At 41.9% G+C, this 27,375-nt stretch overlaps 1 protein-coding gene across 4 annotated transcripts; it reads right to left on the bottom strand.

Moving 5' to 3' along the window:
• Positions 1-6,119: 6,119 nt before the first annotated feature.
• PYM1 (PYM homolog 1, exon junction complex associated factor) lies at positions 6,120-26,749 on the bottom strand. 4 transcript variants are annotated; one of them, XM_070370356.1, is made up of 4 exons: positions 25,830-25,880; positions 25,515-25,581; positions 7,630-7,723; positions 6,120-7,068 (listed from the first exon to the last, which is right to left on the bottom strand). In XM_070370356.1, the coding sequence occupies exons 1-4, from the start codon at positions 25,863-25,865 to the stop codon at positions 6,585-6,587; spliced, it is 681 nt and encodes a 226-aa protein (XP_070226457.1). In that variant the 5' UTR covers positions 25,866-25,880; the 3' UTR covers positions 6,120-6,584. The 4 variants fall into 4 exon arrangements, with proteins under 4 accessions (XP_070226457.1, XP_005905931.1, XP_070226456.1 ...); XM_005905869.3 differs by lacking the exons at positions 25,515-25,581; positions 25,830-25,880 and adding an exon at positions 26,684-26,749; XM_070370355.1 differs by lacking the exon at positions 25,830-25,880 and having other exon boundaries at positions 25,519-25,634.
• Between the last annotated feature and the right edge of the window lie 626 nt (positions 26,750-27,375).

Here is a 27,375-nt window from a genome sequence, read left to right on the forward strand (position 1 = left end):
TTATTTGAAAAGACCCTGATGGTGGGAAAGATTGAAGGCAAGGGGAGAAGGGGATGACAGAGGATGAGATGGTTGGATGGCATCACCAACCCAATGGACATGGGTTTGAGTAAACTCCAGGAGTTGGTGATGGACAGGGAGGCCTGGTGTGCTGCAGTCCATGGGGTCGCAAAGAGCTGGACACAACTGAGCGACTAAACTGAACTGAACTAGTCCCATTCATGAGAACTCCACCCTCATAACCTATTCACCTCCCAAAGCTCTCACCTCCTAATACCCTTTGGGGGTTAGGATTTCAACATATGAATTTGGGGTGACATGAACATTTGGACCATAGCAACTGGCTTGATTATTTGATGAAGGAGCTTGGTCTCCATTGGGTAGATGAAAGGGAAATAACCAAAGGTTGTTGTCTGATGAAATGACACCATCAATGTTGGGCTTAGGGGAAGTAAATCTTTCTGAAGAACAAAGTGTGTGGGACTGATTGGGGAAGTGGGTGGTGGAGAGAGATCTAAGTTTGAGACTAGTTAGTGTGTTTTTGCAGTTGCTCAGACAAGTAGTGACTAAGACACTCACCTAGATAAGGATAAAAATTATATGACTGCTGTGAAATCCAATAGCCTCAGGCTGCTTTCAGTGTTTGGAGATACTGGATACGCTTATTTTATAGATGGTCTGGTTAGAGAAAGATTAGGAATTATTAACACAGGTAATTATTGAAATCACAAAATTGAAAGCAAATTTACCACGTACTTTTCATGATGCCATGCGTTTGTACTTACTTGCTCCCCCTACCTTTCTTGAGATGCTAGTCATGATCTTATTTAACATCTAACTCCATCATTTAGCCTCCCCATCTTCCATAGTCAGAATAGCTTCTTTCTTAGCTCTCCCTCAGCTCATTACTGATACCTCTACCACTGCACATTTGACTAGTACTTAGTGATTTACATGACTGGTGCAAAAGTAGTTGCAGTTTCAGACCATGAGTTTTAAATCATTATAACTAGGCTCCGACACATCTTTATTAATCAAAATAGGAATCATTACAATCAACACATTTTTGTCAATGAAAAATAAGTTTTTTATTCCTATAGTGTAAAAATCCATGCTTCAAGATTCGATGAACTCTTGAAAAGCATTTTCTGCATGTTGCTGGTCGTAGAAATGTTTTCCCTGTAAAAATTATGGAGATGCGTGAAGAAATGGTAGTTGGTTGGTGAGAGGTCAGTTGAATATAATAGATGAGGTGAAACTTCGTAGCCCAATTTGTTCAAATTTTGAAGCATTGTTTGTGTGACATGCAGTCGGCATTGTTTTGGAGAAGAACTGGGCCTTTTCTGTTGACCAGTGCCAGCTGTAGGCTCTGTAGTTATCAATGCTAAGCTAAGTCACTTCAGTCGTGTCCGACTCTGTGCGACCCCACAGACGGCAGCCCACTAGGCTTCCCCGTCCCTCGGATTCTCCAGGCAAGAACACTGGAGTGGGTTGCCATTTCCTTCTCCAATGCAGGAAAGTGAAAAATGAAAGTGAAGTCGCTCAGTCGTTTCCAACTCTAGCGACCCCATGGACTGGAGCCTACCAGGCTCCTCCATCCATGGGATTTTCTAGGCAAAAGTACTGGAGTGGGGTGCCATTGCCTTCTCCGGTAGTTATCAGTACATCTCATCAATTTGCTAAGCATGCTTCTCAGGTATAATGGTTTCACCAGGATTCAGAAAGCTCTAGTGGATCAGACCAGCAGCAGACCACCAAACAGTGACCATTACCTTCTTTTGGTGAAAGCTGAGCTTTGGGAAGTGCTTTGGAGCTTCTTCTCAATTCAACCACTGAGCTAGTTGTCCCCGGTTGTTATATAAAATCCACTTTTTGCTGCATGTCATAATCCAATCGAGAAATGGTTAGCTGCTGTTATGCAGAATAAGAGAAGACAACACTTCAAAATGAATTTTCTTTTTTGATTTGTGGTCAGCTCATGAGGCACCCACTTATCGAGCTTTTTCACCTTTCCAACTTGCTTCAAATGCCAAATGACCTTAGAATGATCCATATTGCATTTTTTGGCAATTTCTCATGTAGTTGTAAGAAGATCACCTTCGATGATCCTTTCATTTGGTCGTTGTCAACTTCTGATGGCCAGCCACTGCACTCCTCATCTTTGAGGCTCTCGTCTCCTTTGCAAAACTTCTTGAACCACCAATGCTCTGTACATTTGTTAGTAGTTCCTGGGCCAAATGTATTGTTGATGTTGCAAGTTATCTCACTGCTTTATAACTCATTTTGAACTAGAAAATTGCTCGAATTTGCTTTTTATCTAATATCTATAGTCTAAAATATATATAAAATAAACAATAAGTCATTAGCAAAAAATATAACACATCAACATGATATAACATAAACACGTTTATTTAAGAATGTATTCTAATATAAAACAGTGAAGTTCAACAATGCAAAAACCACAATTACGTTTGCACCAAACTTAATACACTGGGCTCATAACTGCCTCTCTCTAAACTAGCCCAATGATTAAGATCCAACAAATAATCAAAATAAACTTTAATCAAACCAAAGATCCAGGATATTTAAAGGTTTACTGTGAGAAGTCCTGTTGCAAAAAAAATAGTCTCTCCTTAATAATAATTGTGAAAGTATAGGGACTTTCCTGGTTGCCTAGTGGTTAGGATTCCAGGCTTTCACTGTCATGGCCTGGGTTCAATACCTGGTCAGGCAACTGAGATTTCCCAAGCGACACTGCATGGTTAAAAAAAAAAAAAACTTAAAATATAGATTCCTCTATAACCTATGAGCTTACAAATCATCAAACACCTACTTATAAGTTAATTAAATCTTATTTAAAATCTTTATAATTGTAAGGGCCTTATACAGGGGAGTTTCTCTTTCAGTATCCTATCATTTTGCCTTTTCATACTGTTCATGGGGTTCTCAAGGCAAAATTACTGAAGTGGTTTGCCATTCCCTTCTCCAGTGGACCACATTCTGTCAGATCTCTCCACCATGACCCGCCCATCTTGGGTTGCCCCACGGGCATGGCTTAGTTTCATTGAGTTAGACAAGGCTGTGGTCCTAGTGTGATTAGATTGACGAGTTTTCTGTGAGTTTGCCCTCTGATGCCCTCTTGCAACACCTACCGTCTTACTTGGGTTTCTCTTACCTTGGGCGTGGGGTATCTCTTCACGGCTGCTCCAGCAAAGCGTAGCCATTGCTCCTTACCTTGGACGAGGGGTATCTCCTCACAGTGCCAAAGAATGCTCAAACTACCGCACAACTGCACTCATCTCACACGCTAGTAAAGTATGCTCAATATTCTCCAAGCCAGGCTTCAGCAATATGTGAACCGTGAACTTCCTGATGTTCAAGCTGGTTTTAGAAAAGACAGAGGAACCAGAGACCAAATTGTCAACATCCGCTGGATCATGGAAAAAGCAAGAGAGTTCCAGAAAAACATCTATTTCTGCTTTATTGACTATGCCAAAGCCTTTGACTGTGTGGATCACAAGAAACTGTGGAAAATTCTGAAAGAGATGGGAATACCAGACCACCTGATCTGCCTCTTGAGAAATTTGTATGCAGGTCAGGAAGCAACAGTTAGAACTGGACATGGAACAACAGACTGGTTCCAAATAGGAAAAGGAGTACGTCAAGGCTGTATATTGTCACCCTGCTTATTTAACTTATATGCAGAGTACATCATGAGAAACGCTGGGCTGGAAGAAACACAAGCTGGAATCAAGATTGCCGGGAGAAATAGCAATAACCTCAGAAATGCAGATGACACCACCCTTATGGCAGAAAGTGAAGAGGAACTAAAAAGCCTCTTGATGAAGGTGAAAGAGGAGAGTGAAAAAGTTGGCTTAAAGCTCAACATTCAGAAAATGAAGATCATGGCATCTGGTCCCATCACTTCATGGGAAATAGATGGGGAAACAGTGGAAACAGTGTCAGACTTTATTTTTCTGGGCTCCAAAATCACTACAGATGGTGACTGCAGCCATGAAATTAAAAGACACTTACTCCTTGGAAGGAAAGTTATGACCAACTTAGATAGCATATTCAAAAGCAGAGACATTACTTTGCCAACAAAGGTCCGTCTAGTCAAGGCTATGGTTTTTCCTGTGGTCATGTATGGATGTGAGAGTTGGACTGTGAAGAAGGCTGAGCGCCAAAGAATTGATGCTTTTGAACTGTGGTGTTGGAGAAGACTCTTGAGGGTCCCTTGGACTGCAAGGAGATCCAACCAGTCCATCTTGAAGGAGATCATCCCTGGGATTTCTTTGGAAGGAATGATGCTAAAGCTGAAACTCCAGTACTTTGGCCACCTCATGCGAAGAGTTGACTCATTGGAAAAGACTCTGATGCTGGGAGGGATTGGGGGCAGGAGGAGAAGGGGACGACAGAAGATGAGATGGCTGGATGGCATCACTGACTGGATGCACGTGAGTCTCAGTGAACTCCGGGAGCTGGTGATGGACAGGGAGGCCTGGTGTGCTGTGATTCATGGGGGTCGCAAAGAGTCAGACACGACTGAGCGACTGATCTGATCTGATCTATGCAAGGGAACCTGGGCTTTTGGTCTCATACTGAGGTGGCCAATCAAGTTCTCATTAACCTCTCAGGTGTGCAAGGCACAAATTTTCCCTCATTTTCTGTTTCTCCGTAAGGCTTACGGCTTCATTCATTCAGCCAAATATTTGAGAATTTACTATATTAGGCATTGGGATGCAATGATAATAAACACAAGCCTAATGCTCCAGGAGCGCATGATCTAATAAGGAGGAGGATGGCTAACAAGAAAATACGTGTGATAGCATAATGTAATAAATGGCATTATAAACATTAAGGGTGGAGTGTTAAGAAAGGAAATTAAGACACCTAGAGGACTTCCCTGGAAAATCCCATGGACGGAGGAGTCTGGTAGGCTGCAGTCCATGAGGTCGCTAAGAGTCAGACACGAATGAGTGATTTCACTTTGACTTTTCACTCTCATGCATTGGAGAAGGAAATGGCAACCCACTCCAGTATTCTTGCCTGGAGAATCCCAGGGACGGGGGAGCCTGGTGGGCTGCCGTCTGTGGGGTCACACAGAGTTGGACACGACTGAAGTGACTTAGCAGCAGCAGCAGCAGCAGAGGACTTCCCTGGTGGTCCAGTGATTAAGACTCTGGGTTTCCACTGCATGGGGTATGGGCTTGGTTCCTGGTCAGGGAACTAAGATCCCGGATGCAAAAAAAGACCCCTAATTAATATTTGAGGGTAACAGAAGTCTTCCCAGGGAAGATAACATTTAGGCAGAGATCCAAAGGTTAAGAAAGAATTGATTAAGGAGAAGAGATCAGCAAGTGTTCTTGGCAGAGGAACCATCAGGGACAAAGGACTAAGGCTCAGAGAGAATATGGCTCATTTGATGAACTGAAAGTAGTTCAGCAGAATTGAAGCCGTTTGACCAGAGTTAAGGAATGGCAAGAAATAAGGCTGGATCGAGTAGGACCTTAATAGTTAAGCTAAGAACTTTTGAACTCTTCAGATAGTTCATTAAGGCTGACTTCCCTTCTGTTCTGGTAGTTGGCTAGAAAGACTGTGCTAAGTGAATGTGTGGAAGTCAGAGGATATGCAAAAATTAAGTGACAGCTTAATTTCGGCTGTAAATTCCTCTTCTTGTTTGCCCCACAATGCCATCTTGGGGTGGCATCTGATAAGGTAAAATTTCATAAGAGCTGTCCTGGGACTTCCTTGGTGTTCCAGTGGTTAGGATTTGGTACTTTCACTGCAGTGGCCCAAGCTCAATCCCTGATTGATGATTTTCAGAAATAAACAGTAAGGGAGATACTAGGGCTCCATTGCTAGGCAGCACAATAACGATAATACATGCAAATTAATATCAAATTAAATTTGTTCTAAGTTACATTTTATTATAACACTAATTTCTGTTCACTGAAGTCTGAGCAAACATGTACAGAAATCAGTGTTGCTAATTTGGTGATACATGTAATTTTAAAAAGGCAAAAAGAACACTACTCTGAACACTTATCTTCCTGTGCCCAAATGAAGAGGATAAAACAACTACTAGAAGCTGAAAAGAAAAGAGACAAAGCAAGACATGTTGTCTACTTGAGTTTATTCTGTTCTTTTTAAAAAAAGGAAAAAAAAAAAAGAGGTGAGGGATGGAAGGGGAGATAACCCATAAACACTGTGAACAGGAACCAAGACTCCAAGACTTGGGTGTACTTCCCCAATCCTCAACCTCAGTTCTCCAAGAGACTCCCACCCACCCAATTTTCTTTTAAACAAGACACCCAAATCAGCAGCAAAGGTACCTGGGATAGTCACTGAGATCTTGAATACTGGGGATAGGAGAGAGAGAGAGAAGTCCAAAAAAACAGGAGTTAGGGGAAAAAGGGAAGGAATGAGGGAGAGGCTAGGCTCTGGAGGACGGAGTCGGGCCATGAGAAGTGGAAGTGAGCCAGTCTGGGGATACCCCTCCCGACTGCTGCTGCCCACGTTCCCCAGGACCCCAGAGAGCCCCACGGTTTGTTCTGCAGTCCATCCCCTAATCCCCAAAGGCCTCACAGGCCCAGCTCCAAGTCCTCAAGCTCCTCCTCCAATGCCCTCCTCCTCGCTAGCTTCTCCAGCTGCTCTTTGCTGGGCTGGCTGATTTCTCCAGCCTGGATCCGCTGCTGCAGCTCTTCCACCTGCCGAAGCTTCTTCTTTAGATTCTTTATCTTCTTGGCCTTCTCAGTGGTGGCAGCTGAGTCGGGCTGGTCTGAGGCAGCCGTTGGCGCTGCCCGGGAGGCCTGTGGGGCACTGGGGACCTGGGCTGTCTCTCCCAGGGACACTTTCTCAAGAGTCCGGCTCAAGGCCTCTGCCTCCCCTTTCTCTTGCTGCTGCCGCCTCTTCTCCTTCCGCTTCAGGTTGCGTTTGGCAGTCTTGGAGAGGGCTGGCTCACCGCCTTCAGGCCTGGAAGCGGTGATGGGGGCAGTGGCCTCTGGGCTCAGGCCAGGGGGCAATTCTGGTTTACTCTTGAAAAACTTCACATACTTGTTCTCATACCTGTGGGGAACAGTGTCAAAGAATCACTGACTTTTCAAGTCCTTTTCCCAACCTCATAATTTACATCAGCCTTTTCATTTTCCTGCTGCCTTCCTCTCCCTCCGGGCCCTCCCTGGCTTTCCTCAGCTCTGCAGATTGGAGGGTCCCTAGGTTTTGGTGGCTGATGGTAAGGCCTGCGATGCAGGAGACTCAGGTATGATCCCTGGGTCAGGATGATCCCCTGGAGAAGGGAATGGGAATCCACTCCAGTATTCTTGCCTGGGAAATCCTATGGACAGAGGAGCCTGGTAGGCTACAATCCATGGGGTTGCAAAGAGTCAGACCGAGTGACTAACACACACGTAGGTCCTAAAGCTCTGGATCTCTGAATACTTCTACAGATTCTGCTGATCAGAGGCCCTAGAAACTGGACTAGTCAGTCATTTGGTTACTCATCCCTCACTCACCCCTGAATCGCAGCCCCCTCCTTCCATTTCTTAGGATCTTGGGCCCAGGAAATTCACGTTCTTTCTTGCTGTATGGTGCCCATTAAATACCCCCACCTCATGCCTAACCACTCACACTGGGACCTCCTCCTGGGGCACATAGCCTTCTTTCACCCTCCGCTGCTTTCGCCAGGTCCCGTCAGGTCGCTGTGTTGAGGCGATGTACTTGCCTGAAATGGGAGAATTAGGTTGGAGAGTTACTCTAATTTTCAAATAGCTCCCAAGATGAAAGAATGCATGAATGCATGGTTTCCCCCAGTCCCTTCCACTAAATGCACCCATTAAGGCATTCTTTTCTCATATCAACCTTTACTCTCTATTTACTGAGTGCCTATACACTGTATAATACACCATTCCTGCCCTCAGAGAGTTTCTACCTTAATAATCTAGTTGGCAAGATGTGGCAGACACAGAGGAAGTTTAAAAAAACACAAGCGACATGAGGACATCAAAAGACAGTACATGCATAAGAAGCCAGGAAGGGCAAAAACAAGAATCATAAGAGGGAGAAATAACCAGAGATGTTATAGAAAATAAGTTTTACTAAGGTGGATGGTTAAAAACACTGGTCAACTTTCAGGAATCCATACTGTAGAAATAAAAGGACCAGCACACAAGGCTATATGCAAAGGATGCTCACATTATAATAATGTTGCTACATTATTTAAATTAGCAAAAAGCTGAAAGCAACTTGAATAGCCATCAACAGATGAGTGAACAAATAGATGTAGGTCATCCGCAGGATATAACACCATGTTATTTAAAAAAAAAAAAGTTAGATACAAATGAACTGACCTTGAATGGTATCCATGATATACTAAGTGAAAATGCAAGCTGGAGGATAATATGTAGAGATCCTCAAACTTTTTTCAGAATCTCCCATCCACTCTTATTTTGTAATATTATACATTTCATGATGAGATTTGTTTTTAAATCATAGCCATTGATGTTATCAGAAAACTCTTTACTGTGAAGCTGTTGTGCTCATAGTGGCAGATACAAGTTTTCCAAAATTCTAATTTCCACTTGAAGGCTTGAGTTTTATCACTGGCAATAAGCACTGTCAGTTGATATCCATGAAATGACAGGCTCACTTCTTTCATTTACAGGAAAATGCCTATCAGATACTCAGGTCTGAATTATAGTTTGTCAGTCTTTCTTCCAAGTAAAACTAGAGTTCCATGAAAAGGAAGCTGGTTTAGCTTGCATGTTGGACAACTGTGGCAGTGCTATTCCTTGAGAGGCCACGTCACTTCAGGGGGCAGCAGTGTCTCATGTTTCCTTCCCACTTAATTCACAGAGAACACTAAAAAGATGTGTAATTTTCAGTTATAAGATGAGTAAGTTCTGGGATATCAGGTATAGCACAGTGACTATAGACAGCAAAACTGAAATATATACTTGAAAGTTGCTGTGAAGAGTTTTCATGTTATCATAAATCAATGAAATGGTAATTATGTGAGGTAAAGGGTATGTTCAGTTCAGTCACTCAGTCCTGTCCAACTGTTAACTAACCTTATTGTGGTAAACCTTTCACAACATATATAGTGTATCAAATCAAATCACTACATTGTACACCTATAACATTGTACATAATGTTTTATGGCATACCTCAATAATGCTGGAAAAATAATAAATAAAAAGATATGTATTTAAGGGCCAGCCAGGGTTTAATCAAATTAATAATTTTTAAACTTTTGAAATAAAAAAAAAATTTTGGCCATGCCTCTGGGCATGTGGGTCTTAGTTTCCTGACCAGCGATCAAACCTGTGCCCACTACAGTGGGAGCATGGAGTTTTACCACTGCACTGCCAGCCAAGTCCAAAATTAATCATTTTTATTGCATCATCAAGGACATTCTTAAGTGAAACTGGCATTATTTATTATAAGCATGTGGCAGTGAAGAACACAGTGACTAGTATAGTGTTGGTCCCACCACCTTGATTAGGGCTAAAGGGTCACAGTTTTACCCACCATTCCTTTTGTACCCTCAGTGCAAACCCTCAGTAAAAGACACAAATAGCATCTTAGTACATTATCAAAATAGCTGTGCTTGTAGACCTCTGGAAAGCGTCTTAGGGAATCCCCAAGGCTCCTGGACAACATTTTGAGGAGTGCTGGTGTACAGGAGGCTCCCATTCTTGTTGGGGCAAGGACAGGCACTTAGAGGCCCATACAGTTTGTGTATAGGGTCAAAGGGAAAGGTGTGGAAGGACACATACCAAGATTATCAAGACTTTAATGCTGGTTACCTTAAGAGGGACAACCTGGAAGAAGATGTAGTAGAAACCATTAACCTTTAATAACATAAGTTTTACAAACATATATTTATATCTTATGTTACACATTTTTTTTTTTTACTATAACTTCTGTTTTAAAAAGGGGAGGCAAGAAAGTAAAAAAGATTAAAAAAATAAAAAGTCAAGTCTAGAGCCTCCCACATGGATTACACAGTGTTATCTGTGTTCATAATGCAAACATCATTAATAAACTAAAACCAAAAAATATGAAAGAAAAATGGATAAGATTTGACAGGTAGAGGGGATGGGAGAAAGGACAAACATGAGCCAAGAAAGGCTTGGATTGTGGGGATGGCCTGGAGTATGCAAGGATCAGAAAACAGAGGCGTGCAGGAGAACCAGACAGTTCATGTTGGGGAATAAAACAAAGCCACATTGAAAACTACAAATAGGGCCATGTCTTAGAAAGTCTTAAAAAGGCCAAGGAATTCAGAATTTATCGGTGAATGAAAGAGGAACACTGAGAACATTGCTTAGCTGCAACAGCTTAGAGACAAAAATAAAAACTCAGTAAGGAGAAAACAGAGGCTCCAAGAGAGGACTGAGATTAGGGCTTTGGAGAAAGAATCAAACTAAAGCAAATGAAAATGGAAGGAGAATGGATTCTAAACAGAATCCTATTCTGAAACAAAATTTCCAACATGGCAGTGTATTCGGCCTGGGGAGGACATGGTGACTAGACCAGCCTGGCTGAACCAGGGCTGATGTAAAGTAATGAGAGAATGTTCAGACTTCGAAATGCCAGTTAAGGAGCTTAGTATCTGGCACATGGCATGCATTCACTAAATAGCTGTCAAATGAATGAATCTTTTATCCAATGCAGAGTTTTAGGGCAATTAATCTGGCATGATGAAAAGATGAATTGTTAAGGGAAAACACTGGAAACTGGGGAAATCAGTTAGGAAAAAAAAGACTGCAATAATCCTGGCATGAGACAGAACTGGCTGAAAAAGGAAAGGAAGAAAATGATGCCAGATATATTATCAAAGAAACAACAGCACTTGGTAATTCACTGACTGGGGGAGGGGTAAAGACTTTTAAAGTCAAAGACAACACACTTTGTTGCAGTAAAATCAATCTTGAAAATTTAGCATGAGGAAGTATTTCCAACTGGAAAAAACAAAGAAAAAAGAGACCAAAGAGAAAAAAAGATTCATGGTAATCGTGAAACCATGGCAGTATTTCTAAATAGCTAAAAATTAAAACCAAACCACATCCAGCTATATAGGAATGGTTTATAATACAGCCATTAAAAAATGATTTTAATCATTAATATGATGTAATGGAATGTGAAACATATATATACTATGATTTCTGATATTAAATGTTAGATTCATAAATTACAAAAAGAATGTGCAATATGCAAAGCTATGTTTGGTGATTGTATTATGAATAACTTTTCCTTTCAAAAATTCAGATTGTTATATTGTGGGTTTTTAAAAATCTCATTTTGGGTTTCAGATCTAAACGGCTTAGAGAATGAGTACACAAAGGAGGGTGAAATTATTTTTGACTAGGTGACTTATAAAGATTTTATGTAGGACAAAGCAACTTTGTGATCTTGGGAAGACAAGCAAGATTTAGACAGGTAGGGGTAGGGGTGTGCTTATGAGGAAAGAGAAGAAAGGGAAGTAGTTCAGGCTTTTAGGACAATGTAAACAAAGGGACAAATTAGTCATTCACCTACCTAAATTTCTTCCTGGATTCCTGTTTTCCTCAGGGTATCTGGATGGACATGAAACCACACACAAAAGCATTCTTGACCCTGGTCTTGCTAGTCTCCAGCCTCTATGCCACACTCTGCTCTAGCCACTGAAATAGTCACAAATCTCACCGGTGTCTTTATTCTCTATGCCCTTCCTTTGGCGTGGAATAGACTTTTCTTCTTATCTTAATGACTACTGGTCTTTAATTTTTATGGGCTCCAAAATCACTGCGATGATGATTGCAGCCATGAAATTAGGAGACGCTTACTCCTTGAAAGGAAAGTTATGACCACCCTAGACAGCGTATCAAAAAGCAGAGGCATTACTTTATCACCAAAGGTCCATCTAGTCAAGGCTATGGTTTTTCCAGTGGTCATGTATGATGTGAGAGTTGGACTGTGAAGAAAGCTGAGCGCCAAAGAATTGATGCTTTTGAACTGTGGTGTTGGAGAAGACTCTTGAGAGTCCCTTGGACTACAAGGAGATCCAACCAGTCCATCTTAAAAGGAGATCAGTCCTGGGTGTTCACTGGAAGGACTGATGTTGAAGCTGAAACTCCAATACTTTGGCCACTGGATGCGAAGAGCTGACTCATTTGAAAAGACCCTGATGCTGGGAAAGATTGAGGGCAGGAGGAGAAGGGGATGACAGAGGATGAGATGGTTGGATGGCATCACCGACTCAATGGATATGGGTTTGGGTGAACTCCGGGAGTTGGTGATGGACAGGGAGGCTTGGCGTGCTGCGGTTCATGGGGTCGCAAACAGTCGGACATGACTGAGAGACTGAACTGAACTGGTCTTTAAAGGTCAAGTTCAAGTATAAACTCCTCAGTGAAGTCTTTCCTGACCTTTCCACCCGAAACCCATTTAGAAGTTGCCCTTTGTGCACTCACAGCACCTGTTTTGGCCTTTTATCAGGATCTAATGTTTAACATGATTGTTTGCTTGCTTGAGAGTAGAAACTTTGCCTTTGATCTTTGAAGCACAGGGCCTGAACAATCGAAGACTATAATCAATTCAAATTAACAAATAAATAAATCTAAATATCATATTAGGGAACAGTAAGAATCCAGCATAGTTTGGGCAAAAAACACATGTAATGGGAAAAGAGACTAGAAATAAGTTATTCAGAATATGAAAGATAGCCACCTCCTCTTGAGCTTGAACTCAAGCTTCTTAATGTGAGAGAACAATGAAGGCCATTAAGGGAGTGGAGATGATCTGCTCAAAGCAGTGCTTTAAGAGGGTTAACCCGAAAATGTGTAACATAAACTAAAGGCAGAGGAAAAAAAAAACACAATAGTTTCAATGTGAGAAGACTTGATTTAAATGGTCTGTATGGATGTTGAAAAGAAAATGAAAGAAAAATTTATTATAAAGAGTAAGACGGGATCTCAAGACTGCCAACATTTGAATGAGAGGAAATTATTGCGCTACAGTGGATTTAATCTGGTGCTTTTCACGTTGTCTCGTATTTTTCACAACATATCTGTGGGTACACGGGCACACAGTAATAACATTCTTCACACATGGATTTTAAATGTTTATTGAGTACCTGCTGTTGTGGCAGGCACTGTAACAGGAGCTAGAGATACAACAATGAATAAATAAAGAAAGCAAGGGTCTTGCCTTCTTGTAGCATTCATTCTAATGAAAAAGAAAGGTAAGAACACTAACTGCAATATCACTCTTGAATGTGGACAATTTGGAGGAGAATATAAACTACTGATATACAGAAAATCCAAAGGAGAAGACAATTTTGTGAAAATGACTAATTCAACTCTAGGAAGGCAGTGTTTTTACATGGAACTAAGGAGAGACAGCTGGGGCTTCCCTTGTAGCTCAGTCGGTAAAGAATCTGCCTGCAGTGCAGGAGACCCAGGTTTGATCCCTGGGTTGGGAAGATCCCCTGGAGAAGGAAATGGCAACCCACTCCAGTATTCTTGCCTGGAGAATCTCATGGACAGAGGGGCCTGGTGGGCTGCAGTCCATGGAGTCACAAAGACTTGGGCACGACTGAGCGACTAACACACTAACACACAACACAGGGAGAGACAGCTAGGAACAGACGTTTAAGTAAACTGCATACAGATTACAGTTGAAGGCTTAAGACTAGTAAAGATGGAATGTGAGAAAAGATAGGGACAGAAACTTCTTCAACAGCCATCCTAACTGGAAACCGCTTGGAGATACAAACAGCCCATTATCACAAAGGAGCACCTATTTTATGTTATCTTTGGTTTCACTCTCTGGCCTTGATGGTATCCAAGTGAAGTGAAGTGAAAGTCACTCAGTCATGTCCGACTCTTTGCGACTCCACAGACTATACACAATCCATGGAATTCTCTAGGCCAGAATACTGGAGTGGGTAGTCTTTCCCTTCTCCAGCGGATCTTCCAAAGGTAAAGTCAAAAAGGAAGGAGAGATTTACAGATTCCTAAACCTAGAAATAAAAACCATGGGCAGAATATCATGGGCTGGGAGGAGCAACCCCATGCCTGAGGCCAGGGGCGGCGGCCAGGAGGACCAACCCCACGTCCAAGGAGCGGTGGCTGCGCAGCGGGCGCAGGAGGGCCTAGAGGAGCTATCCCACGTTGAAGGTCAGGAAGGGTGGTGGTGAGGAGATACCCCTCACCCAAGGTAAGGAGCAGCAGCTGCACTTTGCTGGAGCAGCCATGAAGAGATACCCCATGCCCAAGGTAAGAGAAACCCAAGTAAGATGGTAGGTGTTGCAAGAGGGCATCAGAGGGCAGACACACTGAAACCATACTCACAGAAAACTAGCCAATCTAATCACACTAGGACCACAGCCTTGTCTAACTCAATGAAACTAAGCCATGCCTGTGGGGCAACCCAAGATGGGCGGGTCATGGTGGAGAGATCTGACAGAATGTGGTCCACTGGAGAAGGGAATGGCAAACCACTTCAGTATTCTTGCCTTGAGAACCCCCTGAACAGTATGAAAAGGCAAAATGATAGGATACTGAAAGAGGAACAATACCCAGCTGTGGATATGACTGGTGATAGAAGCAACGTCTGATGTTGTAAAGAGCAATATTGCACAGGAACCTGGAATGTCAGGTCCATGAATCAAGGCAAATTGGAAGTGGTCAAACAAGAGATGGCAAGAGTGAATGTTGACATTCTAGGAATCAGGGAACTAAAATGGACTGGAATGGGTGAATTTAATTCAGATGACCATTATATCTACTACTGCGGGCAGGAATCCCTCAGAAGAAATGGAGTAGCCATCATGGTCAACAAAAGAGTTCGAAATGCAATCTCAAAAACGACAGAATGATCTCTGTTTGTTTCCAAGGCAAACCATTCAATATCACAGTAATCCAAGTCTATGCCCCAACCAGTAATGCTGAAGAAGTTGAAGTTGGAACAGTTCTATGAAGACCTACAAGACCTTTTAGAACTAATACCCAAAAAAGATGTCCTTTTCATTATAGGGGACTGGAATGAAAAAGTAGGAAGTCAAGACACACCTGGAGTAACAGGCAAATTTGGCCTTGGAATACGGAATGAAGCAGGGCAAAGGCTAATAGAGTTTTGACAAGAGAACGCACTGGTCATAGCAAACATCCTCTTCCAACAACACAAGAGAAGACGCTATACATGGACATCACCAGATGGTCAACATCGAAATCAGACTGATTATATTCTTTGCAGCCAAAGACGGAGAAGCTCTATACAGTCAATAAAAACAAGACCAGGAGCTGACTGTGGCTCAGATCATGAACTCCTTATTACCAAATTCAGACTTAAATTGAAGAAAGTAGGGAAAACCACTAGACCATTCAGGTATGACCTAAATCAAATCCCTTATGATTATACAGTGGAAGTGAGAAATAGATTTAAGGGCCTAGATCTGATAGATAGAGTGCCTGATGAACTATGGATGGAGGTTCGTGACATTGTACAGGAGACAGGGGTCAAGACCATCCCCATGGAAAAGAAATGCAAAAAGGCAAAATGGCTGTCTGGGGAAGCCTTACAAATAGCTGTGAAAAGGAGAGAAGCGAAAAGCAAAGGAGAAAAGGAAAGATATAAGCATCTGAATGCAGAGTTTCAAAGAACAGCAAGGCAGATAAGAAAGCCTTCCTCAGCGATCAATGCAAAGAAATAGAGGAAAACAACAGAATGGGAAAGACTAGAGCTCTCTTCAAGAATTAGAGATACCAAGGGAACATTTCAGGCAAAGATGGGCTCAATAAAGGACAGAAATGGTATGGACCTAACAGAAGCAGAAGATATTAAGAAGAGGTGGCAAGAATACACAGAAGAACTGTACAAAAAAGATCTTCATGACCCAGATAATTACGATGGTGTGATCACTGACCTAGAGCCAGACATCCTGGAATGTGAAGTCAAGTGGGCCTTAGAAAGCATCACTACGAACAAACCCAGTGGAGGTGATGGAATTCCAGTTGAGCTATTTCAAATCCTGAAAGATGATGGTGTGAAAGTGTTGCACTCAACATGCCAGCAAATTTGGAAAACTCAGCAGTGGCCACAGGACTGGAAAAGGTTAGTTTTCATTCCAATCCCTAAGAAAGGCAATGCCAAAGAATGCCCAAACTACTGCACAATTGCACTCATCTCACACGCTAGTAAAGTAATGCTCAAAATTCTCCAAGCCAGGCTTCAGCAATACGTGAACTGTGAACTTCCTGATGTTCAAGCTGGTTTTAGAAAAGGCAGAGGAACAAGAGATCAAATTGCCAACATCCGCTGGATCATGGAAAAAGCAAGAGAGTTCCAGAAAAACATCTATTTCTGCTTTATTGACTATGCCAAAGCCTTTCACTGTGTGGATCACAAGAAACTGTGGAAAATTCTGAAAGAGATGGGAATACCAGACCACCTGATCTCCCTCTTGAGAAGTCTGTATGCAGGTCAGGAAGCAAGTTAGAACTGGACATGGAACAGACTGCTTCCAAATAGGAAAAGGAGTACGTCAAGGCTGCATATTGTCACCCTGCTTATTTAACTTATATGCAGAGTACATCATGAGAAATGCTGGGCTGGAAGAAGCACAAGCTGGAATCAAGGTTGCCAGGAGAAATATCAATAACCTCAGATATGCAGATGACACCACCCTTATGGCAGAAAGTGAAGAGGAGCTAAAGAGCCTGTTGATGAAAGTGAAAGTGGAGAGTGAAAAAGTTGGCTTAAAGCTCAACATTCAGAAAACGAAGATCATGGCATCCGGTCCCACCACTTCATGGGAAATAGATGGGGAAACAGTGGAAACAATGTCAGACTTTATTTTTCTGAGCTCCAAAATCACTACAGATGGTGACTGCAGCCATGAAATTAAAAGACACTTACTCCTTGGAAGGAAAGTTATGACCAACCTAGATAGCATATTCAAAAGCAGAGACATTACTTTGCCAACAAAGGTCCGTCTAGTCAAGGCTATGGTTTTTCCTGTGGTCATGTATGGATGTGAGAGTTGGACTGTGAAGAAGGCTGAGCGCCAAAGAATTGATGCTTTTGAACTGTGGTGTTGGAGAAGACTCTTGAGAGTCCCTTGGACTTCGAGGAGATCCAACCAGTCCATTCTGAAAGAGATCAGCCCTGGGATTTCTTTGGAGGGAATGATGCTGAAGCTGAAACTCCAGTACTATGGCCACCTCATGCGAAGAGGTGACTCATTAGAAAAGATTCTGATGCTGGGAGGGATTGGGGTCAGGAGGAGAAGGGGACAACAGAGGATGAGATGGCTGGATGGCATCACTGACTGGATGGACGTGAGTCTGAGTGAATTCGGGGAGATGGTGATGGACAGGGAGGCCTGGCGTGCTGTGATTCATGGGGTCACAAAGAGTCGGACACAACTGAGGGACTGAACTGAACTGAAACCTAGAAATAAAAACCATGGGCAGAATATAAAGATCCTTAGGTAGCATTTTTTTTTTTTTTTTTTTAAGTACGTATTTACTTTTATTTATTTAACTTGGCTTTGTGGTACGTGGATCTAGTTCCTTTACTAGGGATCAAACTCAGACCCCCTGCAGTGAAAGTTCGGAGTCTTAACCAGGTACTGCAAGAAAATGCCCTCAGGAGGCATCTTTGAGAGAACCAAAAACAAAGAGGTTAGAGACTGCTACCGTAAGAACTTCGTAAATTTTGTTATTTCCTCACATCTCCTGTTTTATAATCCTCAAACTGTTTCCTTAAATTGAAAAAGGCCTAGTTTTCGGGGGGCAGGGGTGGGGAGACAGTGAAGATACAACACAGGAAGGCCTGAAAGAACTCCAAAGGGTGACATGGAAGTGACTGTTAAAGGTGTGTTGAAGCCCTGGTGCCTGCTTCAAAGTTAAGATCAGGGTTACAGATCTGAGCCTGAGCATGACCTCGGGGCCACCAATTATAAGATTCAGGTGTGGTTTCTAACGTAGAATATTAAAAGAGAAGACCCAATTTGGAGGAGTGACCCCAGAAAAACAGTCCTGATTATTTTCCTCAAGAAAGAAAAGGTGTCAGAGACACCAGGAAGTAATCGTAGAAAAGAAAGACTGAGACAGTACTATTCCATGGAGACCAAGAGTCTGAAGGTAGGCCAGGTGATTAACAGTATTAAATACTACAAAGGGATTAAGGAAAAGGAGAACTGAGAAGAAAAAGGTTATTGATTTTGGCAATTTGGGAATCCCTAATTATGTTCAAGAATACAACTTCAGAAAAGTAAAGTGGTCAGAAGCCAGACTACAAATTAATTAAATGCAGTAAACATTTATTGAAAGCCTGTGAGAAAAATCCTCTACTAAATGCTACGGAAATTACAAAATCAGTAAATTGGCCCCCGCTTTCAAGAAATTTACAGTTTAAGTAAGGAGAAGGGTGGACAAGTTAGGTAAACAAAGAATAAGATAAAAATATAAATGTCTTGGGACTTCCCTGGAGGTCTGGTGGTTAAGACTCCACTCTCCCAAGCAGGGGTCATGGATTTGATCTCTGGTTGGGGAACTAAGATCCCAGATGCTGCATGGTTCTGCCAAAAATATATAGATATAGATACATATGAATGTTTTAGGTATTCCTAAGAGACACTGATACATACTAATAGGCGACTTCAAGAGAATAAATAACCACACCCTACTTGATGGGGGAAAGTGACACGAAATTAGGAAAAACTCAGGGACTTGACCTCAAAGACTATGTAATAGTAAATAATAACAATAGTAAATCAGTGGCTGATATTTGTGTAGGCAGAGAAAGAAAGGGCATTCTAAGAATAACAACAAGCAAAACTATGGCAGTGTAGGGACTTCTCTGGTGGTTTAGTGGCTAATACTCTACACTCCCAATGCAGAGGACACAAGTTTGATCCCTGCTCAGGGAAACAGATCCCACATGCCACACCTAAGAGTCTGAATGCCACAGCCAAGATCCAGTGCAGCCAAATAAATAAACATGAGTAAATAAATACAAGAACCTTTCAAAAGCAACACAATTTTTTCAAACATTTGACAGAGCCGGATCTTGGCATCTGTGGCATGTGGGATCTGTGGATCTGGATCTGGATCTGTGGCCTGTGGGATCTAGTTCACTGACCAGGGATCAAACACAGGACCCCTCCATTGGGAACTCGGACTCTTAGCCGTTGGACAACCAGGGAAGTCCCAAAAGCAACACAATTAAAAAAAAAAAATGATGGCAGTGTAAAACTCACAGTACGTTGAAAACAATTAGGAAAGAACATTAATAAGTGGCCACAATACACCAGGAATTTTACATATACTACTGCAGTGATTCTAGACAATAGGTAGATTATCATCATCTACAGCTGAGGAAACAAAGCCTTCAAGAGATCGAAGATACGATTAAGATCACAAAGGCAGCATGTATTAATATGTGCAATCTGAACTCAGTTCTGATGTGATTACCTATCAGCTTACTGATATGTAGTTTCCCTTGCTTTATACTTTACTGCCCAGTTTCACTGGAGGATTTAAGCAGAGACATAGTGTATGAAAGGCTTTCCTTGTGGCTCAGCTGGTAAAGAATCCGCCCGCAATGCGGGAGACCTCGGTTTGATCCCTGGGTTGGGAAGATCCCCTGGAGAAGGGAAAGGTTACCCACTCCAGTATTCTGGCCTGGAGAATTCCATGGACAGTCCCAGGGGTCGCAAAGAGTCGGACACAACTGAGTGACTTTCACAATAATAGTATGTGATGATACTGTATCGAAAAGTGGTTTGTGCTCATACTAGAGAGGAGTATCTTTAATGTAAGAGCAAATAGGCTGTATGTTAATTTGATAGCCAATTCCAAAAAGATAATAGCAGCTACCTTTTACTGAGTGTTTGCTTCATTCCAATTAATATAAACATTCAGTATTTATACTAATTTGCCCAAAGTTACAATGTCAGTAAACTGCAGAATTCGAATCCAATCTGTGGGTTCTGAAGGCTATGCTTTTTACACTACTATTGTGTATTGTGTTATAAGTGAAAAAGAATACCAGAAAGTTCAACCTCACTAGTAATCAAAGGAAATAAAAATTAAAACAATAGAATATTATTTTAATCTATCAAAGCAGTAGAATTTTTAAAGATAAGAATTCCAATGTAGTCAAAGAAGTGCTGAAACCAGTATTTTCACATATTGTCAGTGGTAAAATCCTTTAGAAAGCAATCTAAGCAAGGGAATAAGGTAGTCCTAACATTTCGCAGCATTTCCAAAAAATATCGTTATATAAAACACTACTTCTGTAAGATATTAACAAGGGTTACCCCTCAAAATTTGTTAAGTTTGAGAAATTCTGGGTTAAAACACAGGAAAAAAAATTTGTTTGTTCTTACCAACAAAGACTTAAACACATTATGTTCTTATTCATGTGAATATTCTGATGGGAATATGGTTTACAGTGTTTCTCAAATTTATTTGACCACAGGAACCTTATTTTTATTTTAGCCTTTTATTTTATAGCACATCTCACAGGACTACTAAGTGTTCTGAGAGTTACATCCTGGAAAGCACAGCCATTCAGTATGATCCGAATTATGTTAAATAGATAATGCTGTATATGTGCATAGAAAGAAAAACTAAAAGGAAACATTAACTGTAGTCATCTTTGGGCTCTGGAATTACCAAACATGCATGTGACTTATACTTTACACTAGTTATGAAAATATTTTCTAAGTTTTCTATAAACAATATGAATTTTATAATTAATTAAAAATAAATAAAAGTTTGTACCCTCCAATCCAGTAAGTCTATTTCTGAGAAATCTATCCTAAGAAAAAATCCTAAATGCAGACAAAAACATTCATCGAGTTTTTATAACAAAAATTCTAGAAACAATCTGGAAGTCCAATAACAGAAAAAAGGTAACAGGGTGCATGCTCAAATAAAACACTCTGCCAGTATTTTAAAAGATGTTTACAAAGAGTTTTTAATAGCAAGGAAAAATATTTATGTCATGAGGTTAAATGAAAAGGCAACACATAAAAACGTAAATACCGTCTGATTAAAAAATGTTCTTAAAGTGCACAGAAAAATAAAGATCAGAAGGGTATATGCCAAATTTAACAGTTGACAAATTATACTGAACAACTTTACATAATTAAATTGCACTTGAGCAGTAATCTGGTAACAGTGTGTCAAACCGGAACAGAGAGACAACCATTTAGGAGGTCATGGCAATATCTGCAGGATAAAGGAAACTAGAATTTTATCAGGCAGTTAGATTGACTCAAGTATTCTGCTTGATACTTTGCACATATAATTTCTTCTAAACCAAATCTTTACATAAAAAGTAACAATTACAGAACCATGTCTTAGGTACTGTCCATGTGCTTCCTTAGGACTTAGGTACTTTCTTAGGACTTCCCTGGTGGCTCAGACAGTAGGTAAAGCGTGTGCCTACAATGTGGGAGATCTGGGTTTGATCCCTGGGTCAGGAAGATCCCCTGGAGAAGGAAATGGCAATCCACTCCAGTACTCTTGCCTGGAAAATCCCATGGACAGAAAAGCCTGGTAGGCTACAGTCCATGGGGTCACCAAGAGTCAGACATGACTGAGCAACTTCACTTTCTTTCTTTTCTATGTCCTAGACATGTACCTTAATTCATTTAAATTTTAATTAATTCTCACAATAATCCTATAATGTAGGAGTTACTATTCCTATTTCATTGATAAGAAAACTAAGTCTTGGATTTCCCTAGGCTTAAAATTCCCAGGCCATATAGCTAATACTGAAGATGGAATAACAGTAATGGCAGCAGGAGGAGAAAAATGATACTTTGATTGAGGGGGTGGGATTGAAAGACAATGTGAAAATAACACCCCAGTTACATTTGTTGATAATAACAAAAACATCTAGTGTTCTGATCTTGGTTTCCTACATCATTCTTCAGTAAAAAGAACAAGGGTTCCTTGGAGAAAAAGACGACTTTAGTTCTGGGACAGGAAATATACAAGATGAGCCTGGAGCACCTTCTAGTGTCAAAAAGGAAGCACTGAAAAACAACAAAAACAAAAAACCCAAAACAACAAAAACCTACACTGATGAGGGTATGTCAAAGGGACACAGGGCCAACTAAACGAGCTCTCAATGTTCAAAGCTGGAACATCTGAACAGTAAAATAAGTAAAATAACCCAACGTCCATATTGATACAAATAAATTCAGTTCAGTTCAGTCCAGTCACTCAGTTGTGTCTGACTCTTTGCAACCCGATGGACTGCAACACGCCAGGCTTTTCTGTCCATCAATAAATTATTGAATAAATGTATCATGGAGAAGAGAAAAATCTCCTGTGCAGATGAATTCCAAACGTGTATAAATATTACATTCTTAAAGGAAGTATAACTCTTTAAGTGTGGACTGTGGATAGTGACTTTCTTCTGAAGAGTACAAAACAGAAAGGAGAAGGGGGAAAAAGTAACTTCACAGTGGAGAAATCTTACAAATACCACCTCTGGCAGGAGATCATGGTAACTATCAAGAGTAAAAAAAAAAATCAACGTGATACTATGTAACTTCAATATGATACGATGAAAATACCACTTTACTTCTATGGTCCCTCTCTAAAAAGCACTTTAGTTCAGTTCAGTTCAGTCGCTCAGTCATGTCCAACTCTGCGACCCCATGAATCGCAGCACACCAGGCCTCCCTGTCCATCACCAACTCCCGGAGTTACTTAATCCCAGTCTAATCATGAGAAAAACATCAAATTCCTACAGACGGGATCCTACAAAAATACCTGGTCAATACTCCTCAAAACTGTTAAGGTTATCAAAAACAAGCAAAGTCTCAGAATCTCTCACAGTTGAAGGTGACATGAGAACTAAATCTAATAAGGGATCCTGGAACAGGTAAAAAAAAAAAAAAAGGTAAAAACTGAGAAAATCTGAATAATGTATGGACCTTAGTTTATAACGCTTCCCTGGTAGCTCAGATGGTAAAGAATCTGCCTGCAATGCAGGAGACCCCAGTTCGATTCCTGGGTTGGGAAGATCCGCTGGAGAATGCATAGGCTACCCACTCCAGTATTCTTGGGCTTCCCTGGTGGCTCAGCTGATGAAGAATCTGCCTGCACTGCACGAAACCTGGGTTCGACCCATGGTTTGGAATATTGGTTCATTAATTGCAATAATAATCTCATACTAATGTATGACGTTAATTAACGGGGAAACTGAGTTTAAGGTATATGGAAATTGTCTGTATCATTTTCTCAATTTTTTCTGTAAATCTAAAACTGTTCTAAAAAATAGTCTATTTAAAATTTAAAAAGGGAGAAAGAAAGAGAGAAATGATGCAATAAGTTCATCTTAGGTTGGCTAGAACAGTGGTGCCTTTAGCAGAAATAAGGAAAAACTGATAATGATTTTGGTCAGACTGGATTTAAGGTGTGACAGTATATCCAAGAATAAAAGCTACTCACCAAACAATTAGAAAAGGGAACTGACAACTCAGGAGAGAAGTTGGTACTAGAAAGAAGCCATTGTAAAGACTTAAGGAACAAGGAAATTTCCTGGCAGGCCAGTGGTTAGGAAGATTCATTCGGTACTTTCACTGCTGTGACCTGGGTTCAATCCCTGGTCAGGGAACTAAGATTCTGAAAGCCGTGAGGCCAAAAAAGAAAAAAAAAAGTTAAGGAACAAGTAAGCAGTAAGGAAATGGAAATAGTATGTGTGAACCTGATATTCAAATCAGGCTATGAAAAGGAAGGAAAGAGAAATAACAGACCTTAACTTAATGAAATAAAAAGTGAGGCCAGTTGCCACAAGGAGAAGGGAAAGTCACAGAGCTGAGAAAGGTAGGGAAAATAGCCATGTTAGGATGTAAGCATATGGAGAAAGAAGAACTGGATGCAACTTCCCTGGTGATCCAGTAGCTAAGACTCTGCGTTCCTAAGGCAGAAGACCCAGGTTTGATCCCTGGTCAGGAAACTACACCCCACATGCTGCCACTAAGAGTCTGCATGCTGCAACTAAAGATTCTGCATGCCACAACTAAAGACTCAGAGCAGCCAAATAAATTAAGAAAAAAAAATTTTTAATAGAAAGAAGAATTGGAGAAAATCCATGACCTTGACAGAAGTTAATATTGTTATATTACACCGGATGTGCTGCAGTCCATGCCTTTTCTCTAGCCATGCACTGTGGCCTAGAAGCAGAAGCCAAGAAAAAAGTTGATGGGTATGATTCAAGATAACAGAAGTGCTTGCTTAGTACTGAAGATCAAAATGAATGAAGAAAGCAATGAAGATAGTGACTGGTCACAGAGATCCAGCAGGGCAGCATCAAAAGTAGTCACAACAGGGATTTCCCTTGAGGAGCAGTGGATAAGAATCCATCTGCCAATGTGAGAGACACCAGTTGGATCGCTGGTCCAGGAAAATTCCACATGACGTCCAGCAACCAAGTGCATGTGCCACAACTACAGAGCCCGAGTGCTGCCAACTGCTGAAGCCTGTGCGCATACCGCCTGTGCTCTACAACAGAAAAGCCAAAGCATCACAAGAGTAGCCCCTGCTCCCCACAACTAGAGAAAGCCCATGCACAGCAACAAAGACCCAGCTCAATTAAAAATTAATTAATTTTTTAAAAACTAAAAAAAAAGAAATAGTAGTCATAAAGGTGCTGGTAGACTCAATGAAATGAAATGGAGAAGAGGTCAAGGACCAGAGAAACTAAAGAGGGCAAAAAGCTGATTCTATGGGTGTGTGGAAGTAAAAAAGGTGACTGAGTAAGGAAGCTAAAGTAAGTGATGGGGAGCCCTGTCACTGGTGGTGTTCTGTGTAGTAGGATATGTAGTAGGTCCAGACTGCAGTGGTTCTGATGTGTAGCTGGCTTGAAAATTCAAAGGAAAATCAATAATCTCATGTTGAGGAATTATAAAAGTATTGCAGGGACTTCCCTGTTGGTCTAGGGGTTAAAAGTCCACCTTGCAATGCAGAGGACACAGGTTCAATCCCTGGTAGGGGAACTAAGACCACACATGCCCTAGGGCAACTAAGTCTGTGTGACCCAATGGAAGATTCCACATGACACAACAAAAATCCCCTGTGTGGATGCAGCCAAATAAATAATAAATATGTATCTTTAAGTATTCCATAGATGCTGAGTGGAGACACTGAGAAACAGAATGAAATGATATGATACGTCTTGTCCTTGTGGGCAGTGGATGTTGACCCTGAAGTTTTAGAGAAAATGCTACAATTGCATGGCAACATCTTCCAGGAGAATTACAGTGACAGTGGTAGATCAATGATCTGGAAGCAGCAAGGGAAAGCAAAAAAGCAGTGTGATTCCTTCTCTTCTACACGGTCACATGAGAACAGAAGATACCTCTTGGGAGGGTAAGGTGAGATGTCATATCTGAATTTTCATTAAATCAGTTTAAAAAAAACAGTTAATAAGTAGAAATGTACTGGACAATGAGTAATATTTTCAAAGCACACATCAAAAGAGGCAAATTGAAGAAGTACCTACTATGTAGAGAGCAAGAGAACTTGTACCACTTTGAAAGGTGATGTTGCAGAGAAGTAGCAGAGACTTGGGTTGTCATTAGATACCATATGAGAGGTGGGTTGAGAAGTAACATGGAAAACAAGAAAAGCAAGAGGCATAAAACGTATATTTTAAAACAGACTGCATGTACCAAAGTACACACACACACTCACTGCTATTACAAATACACAATGAGGACTACAAAAAAACAGTAACTCCTTGCCTTGCACAGCATTTTATAAATTGCTTTCACATATACTATCTTATTCGACTGTCACTGAATAGATACGCACATTTTTCCTAAAGATGAGGCAATTAGGATGGGGCATAGCCAAAATGAAAATCTTGATTCCCAATTTTCAACATATCAACCTCACATACACAGCAGACACTTCAGCATCTCAATCAGCCAGGATGGAAAATCTTCTCTGACTAGAAGAAATAGTGGGTTCTATAAACTTGTCAGAGGACTTGAGAGGCCACTAGACACCTTCTCGTTTACCTTCTACCACCTCAGATCCCTCAACTCTTATCACCATCACCAGAGAAGGTACCGAAGAGTGATGGGTGGTGTTATCAAGGAGAGAACTCCAGCTGAAAGTTGTATTAGGTTCCTCTTCTCCTCACACCTCTGGACCTCAGTGAACTAACAATTAAGATGAGGAAGAGTGGAAAAAGAACTATGTAGCAATGAGGAGGTCTCCAACAGATACAGTTTTGATAAATAGTATTTAAAAGGGGCTCCGGTAGGGTAGAAAGCAGGTATACTGAGAGATGGGGGAGGGGAAAGGGGGGGGGATCAGGAATTGGAGGGAATTGAGAGTGGAGGCGCCCCCAAGGCTGAAGAACCCAAAAGAGATATGGGAGCTCCAAGTGCTGGAGAAAAGCTAAGGGCTCGTGAGGGTCCTGGATCAAGGACCAGCATTGAAGGACCCCAGGGCTTGGGTAACCGGAAGCGGAGACCCCCGAACAAGAGACCAGAAGGGGGCGCAGGTGACACCCCGTAGGAGAGAATGAATGGGGAAGGCGGTCCGGAGGGCGGGGCAAAGGAGGGGCCCCGGGATGGGCGGGGCACAGACCCCTTTCTAAGTCCGAACCCCTGCCCCAAGAGCCCGGGGAGAAGCGGCTCCGCGACTCCCGCACTCACCGCCGGTCTCGTCAGTTACATAGGGAGTCGCCATCTTGAAAACGCAAACCACTTCCGGCGTGAGCGGGCTGGGGTCCCGCCCCCCTCCCCACCGGAAGTGGAGTCCTGATCGTAACAAGCCACCATTTTAGTCTTAAAGGGAGAGTACACCATTTGGTGGACAGAAGTGAAGGAGGCGGAAAGAAGCTGAAGACTAAAATAAAATAAGAGCTGTAGCCTCTTTTACTGCCATTGATACCAGTATTGGGCGCCTGCTGCGTATTTAGCAGTTGTCTGGGCGCTGAGAGAAGTTCCGAGGCACAGCCCCTATCCCACAGGCACTCTTTCGTCTGTCTAGGACCTGCGGGAGAAAAGGGGGCAAGGCCCACCTGCATCCAGAAGGCGGGGGAGAGGGAAGGCTAGTAAATGAGGAAAAGAAGGATATTCAGGTCCTAGCCTGCGCCCAGGTTCCAGAGCCGCTTGGGGATACGGGGCGGGGCAGGCAAACTCCGGGAACGCACTGGGGCGCACCAGTGTTGGGGGCGAACGCAAGACCCCAACTGACCCTCTCTTAGAAGGTGGGGAGGTAGAAATCGCGCGCCGATTGCCCTTGGCCGCTCAGCTCAACCCTCCCGAGAGAGACGCGCGCGAGAGAGACGTGCAAAGCCGAGGGCGCTGCCTGTCGGTCATTTGTCCCCGCAGCTACAGGGTTG

The sequence above is a fragment of the Bos mutus genome, chromosome 5, assembly GCF_027580195.1.
Source record: "Bos mutus isolate GX-2022 chromosome 5, NWIPB_WYAK_1.1, whole genome shotgun sequence".
NCBI classification, from domain to species: Eukaryota; Metazoa; Chordata; class Mammalia; order Artiodactyla; family Bovidae; genus Bos; species Bos mutus.